The 13,821-nt window shown below is 37.9% G+C and overlaps 1 protein-coding gene across 2 annotated transcripts in view; it reads right to left on the bottom strand.

Annotated features, from left to right (window-relative positions):
* Window positions 1–13,821, bottom strand: part of ANOS1 (anosmin 1) — a 164,191-nt gene that overhangs the window by 16,932 nt on the left and 133,438 nt on the right. For both annotated transcript variants that reach the window (XM_075853978.1, XM_075853979.1), the window contains exons 10-11: window positions 4,840–4,928; window positions 1,202–1,373 (exon numbers count right to left, since the gene is read on the bottom strand). In XM_075853978.1, coding sequence (XP_075710093.1) covers window positions 1,202–1,373; window positions 4,840–4,928 — 261 coding nt within the window. The remainder of the gene's footprint in view (window positions 1–1,201; window positions 1,374–4,839; window positions 4,929–13,821) is intronic.

Here is a 13,821-nt window from a genome sequence, read left to right as displayed (position 1 = left end):
AAATTGAATAGAGGGTTGAAATTAAAATCAGGAAACAAATATGTCACATTTTTATTTTTTTTAGGATATTTTCCTTTTGGTATCGTTCTCTTTCTAACTGTGTCCACCTAACTGCAGGCATATACATTTGTTCTATTAGTCTACATACGTCTGGATTTGTAATATATAATATTAAAAAATTATATCATCTTAAAACGTAGAATTAATAAAATATACTAATGTGAATCTGGAATGGGGGAATACAATGCAATAAAGTACAACTGACATTAACTAATATAGTAATATAGCAGAGAGACAAAGTCTCTCCTGCTGGTCCCCCGTAACTCTATCCCAATTTCAGCCTTAGAAACCACAATATTTAAAACCAACCAAAAATACCTCAGAGGCATCTGTTCAGGCAGATTTTTTCCCCAGGAAAAATACTGGGGCCATAAATAATATGGATACAGAACCGTGGGTGACTACTTTGGTAACCACAAGATTGTGGAGATCCAGTGTAGTCAGTCACATGGTATTTTTTTTTCTTTTGATTTTGTTGTTAGGTAACTATTAATACTTATATGAGCAGTGCCTATTAAAAACAGCACATGCATAACATAGTCACTAGGTGGAGGATACCCCTTTCTTATGAATAACAAATTTGGAAAGTTTTCTTTTTAAGGGAGTTACCCATTAATATATTTTAGTAAATTTGAAAAGAAGTTCACTGTATGTTATTATTGATACAGAAGATAGGTATATTTTAATTATTAATTATTTAATGAATTATTTATATTGTATTTGCTAACCTGCCTGTATATATACGCTAACCTACCATTTGGTGTGGTGATGCAGTCAGGATTTATGTAACATGGCTACTTAAATTACTTAGATTTGCCAATAAAAAAAAAAGTATTAAAGAAATTATCTGAGATTATGAACAATGATTTGCTTTTTCCAGAAACAGCACCACTCTTATAGATGGTCTATGTCTAGTATTGCAAGTCCATATTCACTTAAATACCCGTTTTCATACAACCCGTTTAACTAGAAGAGCTGGATAATATAATATATTTCATAGGAAAAAAGCTCAGCACGGGCAGGACAATCACATGATTTATCTTAAACCTCTCTCAATTAAACAATAAAATGGAGCAGTATCGTTCCAACACACAAAACATAAACTTATTTGATCCCAGTAACTGGCCAGACTATTTCTTACCTCCTTCAGTTGGACAGTTGATGTGTTTGTGGTTTTTGCCTTTCAGTGCTGAACAGGGAGGAGTTGTGAAGAATATGCTCTCAGCCTTTAAATGGCCCTTAGATCTGGCTGGCTGTATTGTGACTTTGTATTGGCATGAAAACAATAATGCTGGTAGGATAATGTGGTGATCCTGTGTAGGGAAAACAAATTTGTTTTATAAGCACTAAAACAACAGCTAAATCTGTGTAGCTAAAGTGTAGCTAAACTTTTGACAAACTTCTGACATGTCATAGTGACAAGTCAGAAGTTTTGATTAGTGGGGGTCCAAGCACTGAGAACAAAGCAGCTGAAGCCCTCGTGTGAGTGATCAGCCGCTTCGTGTCTGTTCAGCTTTTTCCGGAAATAAATGTATCCGTGTACGGACTCAATAGTAAGTCTATGAGCCCGTACACCGATACATCGGCTTTCCGGAAAAAGTCGAACAGACACGAAGCGGCTGAGCGCTCACACGAGTGCTTCAGCTGCTTCGTTCTAGCGATTGGTGGGGGTCTCAGTGCTATGACATGTCAGAAGTTTGTCAAACGTTTAGCTACACTTTAAGTATTGGAACATTTATTGCATATAGTGCAATACTAAAACTTGTGTTTGGTTCGCTAGTTGTCATCATTGCAATAACAATGTTTAAACAGATTTTTGGTTAATTGTTGTTAAAGGGGTTTTCCAATTTGTACAAATAGCCTTCAATTGACGCACAATGCAAAAATACTAGTCCTGTTTTATTTGCTTTCCGTCGGGTCCCACTGATTCTTGTTTTAAAAGTAATATGGTATTGTGACTTCATGTCAGTCACCAAAACCACCAATTTATACCATTGTGATATCACCACAATGTGCATCAGTTGGCCACAGTGGTCACACAAAGCAGAGAACTGTGGCATGGGACTGTAGCAGTATTGGACTGGTAAGAGTATTGCAACGTTTGTTACTTTTATTTTTTGGGTCATATGAAGGCTAATTGTACAAGTCATAAAACATCTTTTAGTGACTACATTTGGGTATTGAATATCTGCTATATATTTATTTCACTGATGCTTGCTTTTTAGATCTACTTCATCAGAGTAGAGTGGCGGCTATGACTCGCATTCTCTAATGAAACAATCTAACACCTGGATTTATGAGCCACTACATGGACACACTTCACACCCCCCATCAGACTGACTCCAGATGCCTTAACTCCCAAGTCATCATCTCTATAACCTCAGTTTTATTGCCTCGGCTTATCTTAATGATGTATCACCTCATGTACTAACTGTCTTTGTGTAACATCTTTAAATGTGGCACATATGCAATTGGTGGTCCCAGGTATCTGGTGGGCAAAGATTGGAGACAAAACACCAAATTGCCGAATGGCAAATCAAATAGCCCTTGTTCCCCAGGTACCTGTGAAATGCTATAAGTGTACTAAAATGTAACTTTTATTTTTTTCAATTTTAGGAACAAAATACACAGAAACGGTTAAAATAACAAAGCGGTCTGATGGTTTGAATATTGGTAAAGTTAGTTTTTAGTATACAAAAAGTCAGATACAGTACCGCATTGAATTAAAATAAGAATAACCCCCCCCCCCCCCGACATGTTTCACCGCTGCTGTTGCATCCTCAGTGGTGTAGGGGCTTATAAGGGGGGGCTATTCTTATTTTAATTCAATGCGCTATCTGAAATTTGGTGTTCTACTAGCTGCGAGCTGCAGCCGCTGTCTCTGTTTACTTATGTAGTGCGGTGGTATCATAACTGCATTACATAGACTTTGCAATGAGGCCTGATATAAAAACAGACTTTACCACTTTTCAGACCATGAGATCACTTAGATATTTTAATCATTTGTGTGTATTTTGCTCCTAAAATGTAAATAAATAAAAGTTACACTTTAGTACACTTATAGCATTTACGCATATAATCTCCCTAGGAAGTAAGAGCATGTAGTGCTGATTTCCATTACTGCAAGAATAGAATTATTATTATAAACTGCAAGAAACAGCAGCGCATACACCAGGGCTAATAAGCACCACTTAGGGGGGTTTATGCCTTATAAGCAAAGTACAGTAATATTAGACATGGCGTTGCCAAAACATCCAGTTTACTTTTTTTTTATATTGTTATGTTATTAAAGGGTAAATAAACTTTCAACAAACTTCTGACATGTCATAGTGACATGTCAGAAGTTTTGATTGTTTGGGGTCCGAGCACTGAGACCCCCACCGATCGCTAGAACGAAGCTGCAGAAGCGCTCCATTGAGCGCTGAGTCGCTTGGTTTCTGATTGGCTTTTCTCTGAAAGTCGATGTAGTGGTGTACAAGCTGAATAGAAAGTCTATGGGCCCGTACACCGCTACATTGACTTTTAGAAAAAAGACGATCAGAAACAAAGCGGCTCAGCGCTCACCCGAGCGCTTCTGCCACTTCGTTTTAGCGATCGGTGGGGGTTTCAGTGCTTGGACACCCACCGACCAAAACTTCTGACATGTCACTGTGACATGTCAGAAGTTTGTTGAAGGTTTAGTTACACTTTAAGGAGTCAATTTGGTCTTACCAGCAGTGTGGAGTGTGCTGCAACATCTTCAGATGCTCATAGATCAGCCTGGTCATATTTTGTAATACTTTAGCCTACTGACCCATTCCATGTAAAATAAGTTTATTCCTTTACATGCATGTCTGGAGTTCAGATCATTTTTGGGGATCATGGGCAATTTTTCACAACTTAACTCTGCTGAAGATTAATTGAAGTCCTTTGGACTCAGTACTCAATATATAAATGAGTAACTAATGACTTCTTTATTACATTACTACAATGCTTTTATAACAATTATTTCACTGCCCACAGCCCAGTTCCGACATAGTGATTGAATGTGAATTATATTTACTTTGCATTAATATATTACACTATAGTACTGTACAATAGACAGAGCAGACCTGTTTACACTGTGGGTGGCTACTAAAATGTTATGGAAGGGCTGGCTGCTTTGGCAGTACATTATGAATCACCTGGGCTGCACTGCATCAAAGCGTCTTGCTTCTAACAGAGAGAAAAATTCCCATGACGTGATAATAGCTGGTATAATGCAGCGTGAATGTGAATATTCATCCAAGCAAAACAAGCAAAGTATTAGAACCAGCATAAAAGGCCAGCTTAAAATGCACCAACAACACCTCTACAAAATACTGTATAAATAAGGGAGTGTTATTCTTGCTAATGTCACATGACACTAGCAAATAATTCAATGGCAGGATATAGCAAAACAGGAGCACTAATTCAATGCAAAGTCCTTCTCCACACAATGTGAATTATCATATTTCCTAAGCCTCTACTAAATGAACAATATATTAAAGCTTTGGTTCGGTCCAATTTAAGGCCTGAGCTGAACTTAGATCGCCATAGCCAAAACTAGACACAGCTTTAGCTAACAGACCGATGTCTCATTTGAGTCCACATGACATAATAGGGCATATAGCTAGGCATGATCTAAAGCAGAAAAATAAAAGGGCATATAGCCATGCATGTTCTAATGCAGAAAACCCATTTATTTTCTCACTGGTTTTCATTAACTCCTCTTGCTTGACAATCTATATTTCAGCTACAATATCCTTAATGAAAACTTACTTGAGTTACAGCTTTCTCTGGTCCTTTGCTTTCATTGTGTGTACATGATTCAGGAATCCATTGTACATGATAGAGTCCTAAAAGAGGATCTGAATTGAAAGAGGAAAAAGTAGCCAACCGTTAGTGTTATACCATTTGTAAGTCATGTATTAGCATACAATTTTCCCAGGGGAATAAATAATGCAGTAGATCTGAAAACGAAAAAACATCCTAAATTATATTAGTTTAAACATTTTTTTTATTTTAAGATTGTGCTGTATGAGGGCCCTCAATCTGATCAATCTCAATCAAAATGTTTCTAAGCAAAAAATGGAGTTACATGGAGCCCATATTCCCTCGAGAAGGGAGCAACAAGTGCTAAGGATATTATGGCTTTCTGGGCAAGCAAACGAGTCCTGTGCAATGACATAGGGAAGCAGCCAATTACTGTTTAAATCCTTAATTCTAGGCAAATGCTCCCCTGCTTTTCTGTGCAGTAGAACTATCTCCATTCCAAGAGAGACCAATATATCTGATCATATTGCTCCTAAGAGAACCACCATTACGCAGACCAAATATAACAAGGTTGGGGACCTCTTGATAAGCACCCTTAAAAAAAAGTTTCTTCAGCAGAGCCGGACGATATGCTTACCAGCTTACAAAGTAGACATGACAATTTACAATTTTTTGTGGCTTCTTTGCTCTACTGGGTGTGGGGAGGGGGGGGACATTTCCAATAATAAGTAGAAAATGAATATAGGCCAAAGCTGTTTATGCAGTTCCCTAATGTTTTTGTACACCTCCAAACCAGAGGTAAACTTTAAGGCTGGGTTTACACGACCTATTTTCAGGCGTAAACGAGGCGTATTATGCCTCGATTTACACCTGAAAATACGGCTCCAATACGTCGGCAAACATCTGCCCATTCATTTGAATGGGTTTGCCGACGTACTGTGCCGACGACCTGTGATTTACGCATCGTCATTTGACAGCTGTCAAACGATGATGCGTAAAATGACTGCCTCGTCAAAGAAGTGCAGGACACTTCTTTGGACGTAATTTGAGCCATTTTTCATTGAATTCAATGAACAACAGCTCAAATTTACGGTCGTCAAAGACGCCTCGCATAATGCGAGGAGGAGCAATTACGTCTGAAACGACGGAGCTGTTTTCTCCTGAAAACAGTCTGTAATTTCAGACGTAAAAGGCAGCTATCGTGTGCACATACCCTAAAACATACTGAAATCACAGAGCTAACATGTGTTAAAACATCACAAAAATCAAGAATCTTAAACCTATGACCCTTTAACTTCCTGGCAAACCAGGTGTCCCCAGTCTTCATTATTCATCTGACAATATTTAGTGATATATCTTATGTGCTCTTTGGTGCTCTTGTGCATTTTATCATCTGGATGACTGCAATCAATAACAACAGGTCATGGAGGGATCGCAGAGTCTGTTCCCTAACTCTACAAATCTCCTAAATATAAGTAAAACAAAAGGAATTTACCCTTTGCGGGGTTCTTCTAGAACAAAACTCTATGGACATATAATTGCCCATTTATTAATAATGCCTTGAGCTGTATTCACAATAAGAGTAAGCTGTTGCTCCCTTTCATAATGAAACCAAATGGACAAGTCATATATAGGCTTTACTTCTGATTTTTTTTCCTCCAAAATGTCCCTTAAAAAAGCACAGGCATAGCCATAGTCAATATTATTTGCTAAATGGCCTTATACGTAAGCTCAAGAAGCTGTTAAAACAATTAAACAGCAGGCTTTGCTAACTAATAATAAGACCTCAGTATCTTGTATAGGTAAGTGAAAATTATTAAATGGATGAATGTCTCATTTAGAGAAGCTGCTCTGATCCACACATCTATGCAAGCGATCATTTTACCCCAAGCAAAGTAAATTACAGTATTCTGGTTACAAAAACATAATACATATCCACAACGCTTGGAAATTTCCATTAGTGCCATATGGTTTGAAAGGAGCGGCAGGGTGCATGCTAAACCACCTATCCATTCAACTCTTCGGCAAACGATCTTACAGCTTGGGGGGAAAACAGGACACCCGTTCTGATGGATAGTGGGGGTCCCAGCAGTCAGGCCAAACCGATCAAGAAATTATCACCTATCCAGTACCATATGGATCGAGGATATGTCAGCATATGCTGTGCAGTGCATAGGGATGTTGTGTGCTGCTGCCACAAAGGTTAAATGATGGGGTGTGTAGTGATTTGAATTAGTACTAGGAAGGAAGCATTTCAATTTTTGTCACTAACCTAAAATGGTTTACAGCCAAACATACCTACAGCTTTTTAATATGACCTGTGTGTTTCCCACTTTCAAATGTTATATTAAATTAAAATAAAATCCTGTAGACACGTTAAGGTAAAGCATAGCCTTTCATCACATGCCTTACTGGTTACAAATAAGTGTACAAATGTAGAAAATGTACTGCAAAGTTTTCTATTTCAGTGTCATATGAAATAAAATATTCATCAACAACTTTGTAGTTTGATTTAAATCAATCCTGAAGCATGTAAATCCATCATGAATATATTGAGATTGATAAAAATGTTAGTAATTTAATATAGCTTTGAAGCTTCCACAGGTTGATTCCATATGTGAACATACAAAGGACTTAAGGATCTTCTGTCTTGTCTGATCAGATAGTCTTTACAATTTGAGTAAGCAGATGGTTGGGGGGCAGTGCAGGATCGGTGAACTTTTTTGCATACACATGCTGATGCTGGATGGGTGGCCTTACCAATACATCTATTAGGTTACATGGTACTACCTGTACACTTTTATCAGCCTACTATGAGCGTTCTTATAATATTCTCAAAGGTAAAACACATATTAGGGATAACGGTGTACAATACATCCTTATTTAGGATTATAGTATGTGCATGTTCAGGATTATAGCTCTACAGTAGGTGAGATGTGAAATATTACTTAGAGGACAAAGATCAGAGGTTAATGTCTTTTATAAGTGAGAATGTCATTACAAAGCACTACCTACCATAATATTTCTTCTGGCCAGTCAATGTTTCCATTAATTATCAGCATTCACCTCAGAACGGTCTACTCTATCCATGTATGCATGTATGTATCCATCTGGTCCTGAATCTGACCTATCAATCTGTTTCTGTGCATCTGTTCAATTTGTTTTCAGTCAGAGCAAATAGTTAATTAAAAAATACTCACTTGGATACGAATAAATGCATTGATATACAGGTTTATTAATATATTCATTAAACATCATCGTTTTGGTAGATATAGTGAATGTACGTATACAGTATCTCCAGCTTTTTGGGGATGAAGAAGAGGATTTCCTTATTTTTTAAAGAAAAGCACCGTTTTTTTCAATGAAGATAACATTAAATTAATCAGAAATACACTCTATACATTGTAAATGTGCTAAATGACTATTCTAGCTGCAAACGTCTGGTTTTTAATGCAATATCTACATAGGTGTATAGAGGCCCATTTCCAGCAACCATCACTCCAGTGTTCTAATGGTACATTGTGTTTGCTAACTGTGTTAGAAGGCTAATGGATGATTAGAAAACACTTGAAAACCCTTGTGCAATTATGTTAGCACCGCTGTAAAGTTTTGCTGTTTAGAGGAGCTATAAAACTGACCTTCCTTTGAGCTAGTTGAGAATGTGGAGCATTACATTTGTGGGTTCGATTAAACTCTCCAAATGGCTAGAAAAAGAGAGCTTTCATGTGAAACTCGACAGTTTATTCTTGTTCTTAGAAATGAAGGCTATTCCATGCAAGAAATTGCCAAGAAACTGAAGATTTACTACAACGGTGTAAACTACTCCCTTCAGAGGACAGCACACACAGGCTCGAACCAGAGTAGAAAGAGAAGCGGGAGGCCCCGCTGCACAACTGAGCAACAAGACGAGTACATTAGATTCTCTAGTTTGAGAAATAGACGCCTCACAGGTCCTCAACTGGCAGCTTCATTAGGCAGTGAGATCCCTCTGTCACCCTATCGCCCCCCTCACATCGCGATTGCAGGTTGCCAATGGGTTGTCATGGAAGACGGGTCCTAATAAAGGCCCTTAGACTTTAAAGGCCCTTAGGTTTGCCATCTTTGTAGACCTACTGGGCCTCTGCCAGCGGCAGCGTAATGCTGACAAGCAAAATATACTGCAATACAGAATTATTGCAAAGTATTATATGAGCAATCCTACTTAAACAGTCAAGTCCTCTAGTGGGACTTAAAAAAAAATGTAGAAAAAAGTAAAATAAAATGTTTAAAAATATATTTAAAAAAAAAGAAAATAAACAAAAACACAAAAAAAAATTCTTAATCAAAAATGATATATTATGTAAAATAAAAAAGATAAAAAAAAAAAAAAAGTACAGATACAGATACAGACTTGTCCCGTAAAAAAAAACAACTCTCATATGGCTACATTAACGCAAAAATAAAAAAGTTATGGCTTGCCGCATCCTAAAGGCAGCAGCAACAGTAGCAGCATAATAAGGGTATGTGCACACACACTAATTACGTCCGTAATTGACGGACGTATTTCGGCCGCAAGTACCGGACCTAACACAGTGCAGGGCGCCGGGCTCCTAGCATCATAGTTATGTACGATGCTAGGAGTCCCTGCCTCTCTGCAGGACAACTGTCCCGTACTGTAATCATGTTTTCAGTATGGGACAGTAGTTCCACGGAGAGGCAGGGACTCCTAGCATCGTACATAAGTATGATGCTAGGAGCCCGGCTCCCTGCACTGTGTTCGGTCCAGTACTTGCGGCCGAAATACGTCCGTCAATTACGGACGTAATTAGTGTGTGTGCACATACCCTAACAGTAAGGGTATGTTCACATGGCAGCCTCCGTTACGGCTGAAATTACGGAGCTGTTTTCAGGAGAAAACAGCTCCGTAATTTCAGACGTAATGGCAAGTGCAGGCGCTTTTTGCTGCGTCCATTACGGACGTAATTGGAGCTGTTTTTCCATGGAGTCAAGGGAAAACGGCTCCAATTACGTCTCAAAAAGTGACAGGTACTTCTTTGACGCGGGCGTCTTTTTTATGACCGTCGGCACAGAACATCGTATAGCCCATTCAAATGAATGGGCAGATGTTTGCTGCCGCTTTGGAGCCGTATTTTCGGACGTAATTCGGGGCTAAAACGCCCGAATACGTCCGTAAATAGGGTGTGTGAACCCAGCCTAACAGCAGTCAGCTGCCACAGTACCAGAATAATAAGGGTGGCTGCAACATGTCAGCATACCAAAGCCAACAGCAAGAGTTCCAGCACGATAGAGCTAGCTGTAAGAGTGTCCTCAATATAGAGGGGGATTGTAACTGTACCTGCAGCAACAGTAAAGGAAGGAGTAAGATGTTTGTGACAGAAGCAATGTCTGGAGGTACCACATGCATCCCACAGATCTGTGGCAACGACCCTCTAGGGAACTTTTACTACAAGCTAAAAATCTATCATTTAATATTTTATTTAATGGAGTACCTTAACTACACAATGTTTTAGGTGTAAAATATTTTATATTGTTATACTTTAAATAATTAAAACAGTAATAAGGATCTTTCTATAATCTGAGGATGTCTGTAAATTCCTAGGCCTGTGTTATCATCCTCTAAATCCCTTCTTTAAAGACATCACCATACATTTTACATGGTTCAGGTAACATCATATTCCCAAATCTTTCATCAACTTATCAATGTTGGTTAGTTTCCAGGTTTCTATGTTTCATACCTAAAATATTTACTTTTAGCTGGTAAAAAACGAACCATCATTTCATAGAAAGTTCAAAGGCAACACTAGATTTTTTAGGAGAAAATAAATTATACTGCCTGTCATATACATTGATCAATCCATGTTACTATAGATTAAAAGGTCATTCCCATCACAGAAGATGACAGAATATTATCAGGGTCAGTGAGGTTCTCGGCAGTCAAACCCCCAACAATCAAAGTGATTGCAGATCCTAGTCATTTGCCATCACTTTCTGTGATGGGAATAACCTTTAAGGGTTTTGTCTGTTTTGGATAATCCCTTGTTGTTAGAACAGTTCCCTAATAATAAACTAGTCACAGGGTGTCTATGGGATGAAATAAACTGTAGTAATTTGTGGAACCCAGCAGCAAGTCTTCAATTTGCTTGCAGCGCCACCGCAGGGGAATTGAAGCATTACACACATACCATTAAAATCAGTGGGCTGTAACTGTAATGCACCAACATACTAGGTCTTCCAGAGTGTTCTCAATGTTTCTTAAAGGTTCAGTGAGACACACCACACATCTTTTACCTAGAACCTGCACTGCATTTCTGTCTCCCAATAAACATCTTTGGAAAGTACCACCCAAAATTTATTAGGACATTTTTAAACAGTTTCATGCACATTTTTTCGAAAGTTTTAAAAACCTTGTTTAAGAGGTCTACTCTCTAAGGAATAGAGCACATCCCAATGGGCCAAACATATAATCTCCAGACCGTGTTCCTTCAAATGTACTGTGCCTGTTCAAGCCTATTTGCGTGCAACCGAGAAGAACTGAAATTGATATCTCTAAGAAGAATGTATAATCCACATGTAGATTCAGCAGATACCACAATGCAGGTTCCTGTGCTAGATAATTCTGAAACCATATGACTGTGATAGAGCAATTTCTGTTCTGAGGCTTGTCCATGAATATGCACAACCACAACCCCTCGTTCAAATTATAGCAACATTGCAGGTTTTCATATGCATGAAGATGTGTGTTCTTAATTACAAAGGGAATGTATCAAGTATGCATTCTATGCTATTCATTCTCATGATACTTCTAAATTTGCTTAACAAGTAAGAATTCAGATATTTTTCAATTCCTCCCTTTCTCATTTGCCTTGATGACTAGGAATATATTTTATATAGGCAAATCTCAGAAACGTATATAGTGTTAAAAGTTACAATATATGCATTTTTTGTTACTTTTTATTTCATCAATTCATCTTAACTCAAAAAAATTAAGCAACTTTGCAAATAAAAATACTGCAGTGTTCTAAGCAGAACTTATGTGTCCATGGTTACAGACTACAAGCAAAAGCTGTGTAGTCTGATACTGCAGTAATGTGTTACTACCCATCGGGCCTCTCTTCTTTCTAACCTCAAAATAGTATAAGAAGGGGCAGAAGTAGCAAAGTAACACATGACTGCAGAACCCAACTACACTGTCGTTTGTGAACACGGAGACACATAGGTTTGCAAAGGAGCTGTATACACAAAATAGTAGGACGTTTTTAATCAAACAATGTTAAAAAAAATAAACTAAAATAACGGATAATTTTCCCTAATGTCTGGAATAGATTAAGACGAGAACATTAACGTCGATAACAACAAGATTTAGCAAGTGATTTGTATATTCCCTTGTCTTCACATCCTTATACCTACCCATACAGGTATCATTTATGGCAGCCTGTATTGTGTTAATGGATCTTTTAAAAGTGGCTGTTGCTATGGCCATAAGCACATCATAAAAGCCCTTATGAAGATGCTAAACCTGTACGGTTTGTCATGTTTTCCTTATGGCACTTGCAGGGCTGCATAAGGGAATTTCTCATCACGGGCCGGCTGAATTATAATAACTCCGACTTTTAAATGGAGTAATTATGGTAAAAGCTTATTTTGCACCTAATATTCACTTTCAACAGTCAGCTGTATTAAAAAAAAGCTTGGGTAGACTGGATCTATTATGTAGTAACATTTGTGCTGATGAGCTGTGTCTTCCCCTAGAGAAATACCTTCTTAGGATCTATTCATTCAATGAAAGGAATTATATAAAAAGAGTCAGCTTGCATTCAACCAAGAATAACAAATCACTTTCAATAAAAGAGAATGCAAAAAAAAATACTATTCAAAGACAAATTCATTATGCCCTGTCAATAGGCATGGATTTTCTCAGTACAATAGGGCTTTGTTCTTCTTCCCTTTTTACTGTATGGAAGTACAGTGTGGAGATGAACTTATGAGTATTGTCTTCCTATGTCTTAAGAAAGTGCAAGGATATAAGTGAAGACCCAAGCATTCCTGCCTGATTAAATGGATTAGCTACAGACCAGAACTAATCACTGTAGCCAATTCTTAATTCAGCCAATGTGCATTATGTTGTGCCCCATTTTCCTTAAGGCACTTGTAAAAGAATGCCATTTGTATCTCTTCTGTCAATTAACTCTGCTTTGAGCCTTATTTATACAGATGTGCCCTGGATTTTTTGCCACGCTTCTTCACTTTGAACACGGCAACACAGGGAAAGAATTTTAAATATTCATCTTTTGATTTCTTCTCGCATTGTATTTAATGTTTGCAGTTAATATGAATAGGTTTACATTGCATGACCCTTTGTATTAGGCAAACCTCCTCTGTACACTACCTCCAATATCATATTTACCTAAGAAATTGTACATTCCCTTTGGTTAGCCCATTGATGTTTTCTAGGTTCAACTACAGAATAGATATAAGATTTGCTCTTATTTCAATGAACATTTTTGCACTTGTTTCAACACCGCTCATAACACTTGCAAGGCCAAAAAATAGGCGAAAGATGGCCATTGACACTACTGACTTCACATTTACTGTATCCACAAATCACTATGTCTATGACAAAAATGAATTCAGAAACTCAACTCTAACTTCGTGTTTAACAGCAGGCGTAGCATAATTTTTGGCCAGATCAGATTAAGACTCCCTAGTGTGATGCAGGTCAGTTTTATACGTAAAAATATTGCAACAATCTCAGTCTGATCACACTCAAATTGTTACCTATAAATAAGACTTTGCAGTCGGGGTATTACGACAAAAGACATTTATGGAATATCTATAAGATAAAGCTGGATACCCCAACAATCACATTAATAGACATTCCCTGGTGCTGGCTTGAAGTGGAAGACAATGAGTGGAGAAACGTAAAAAGTCTGCAGCAAATACGTGCAGTACACTCCATTATGGCCTTAGGCCCCATTCACAAAGCGTTTA

This window comes from Rhinoderma darwinii, chromosome 2 (assembly GCF_050947455.1).
Source record: "Rhinoderma darwinii isolate aRhiDar2 chromosome 2, aRhiDar2.hap1, whole genome shotgun sequence".
In the NCBI taxonomy this organism is placed as follows: Eukaryota; Metazoa; Chordata; class Amphibia; order Anura; family Rhinodermatidae; genus Rhinoderma; species Rhinoderma darwinii.
This window is presented reverse-complemented; position numbering and strand designations above follow the sequence as displayed.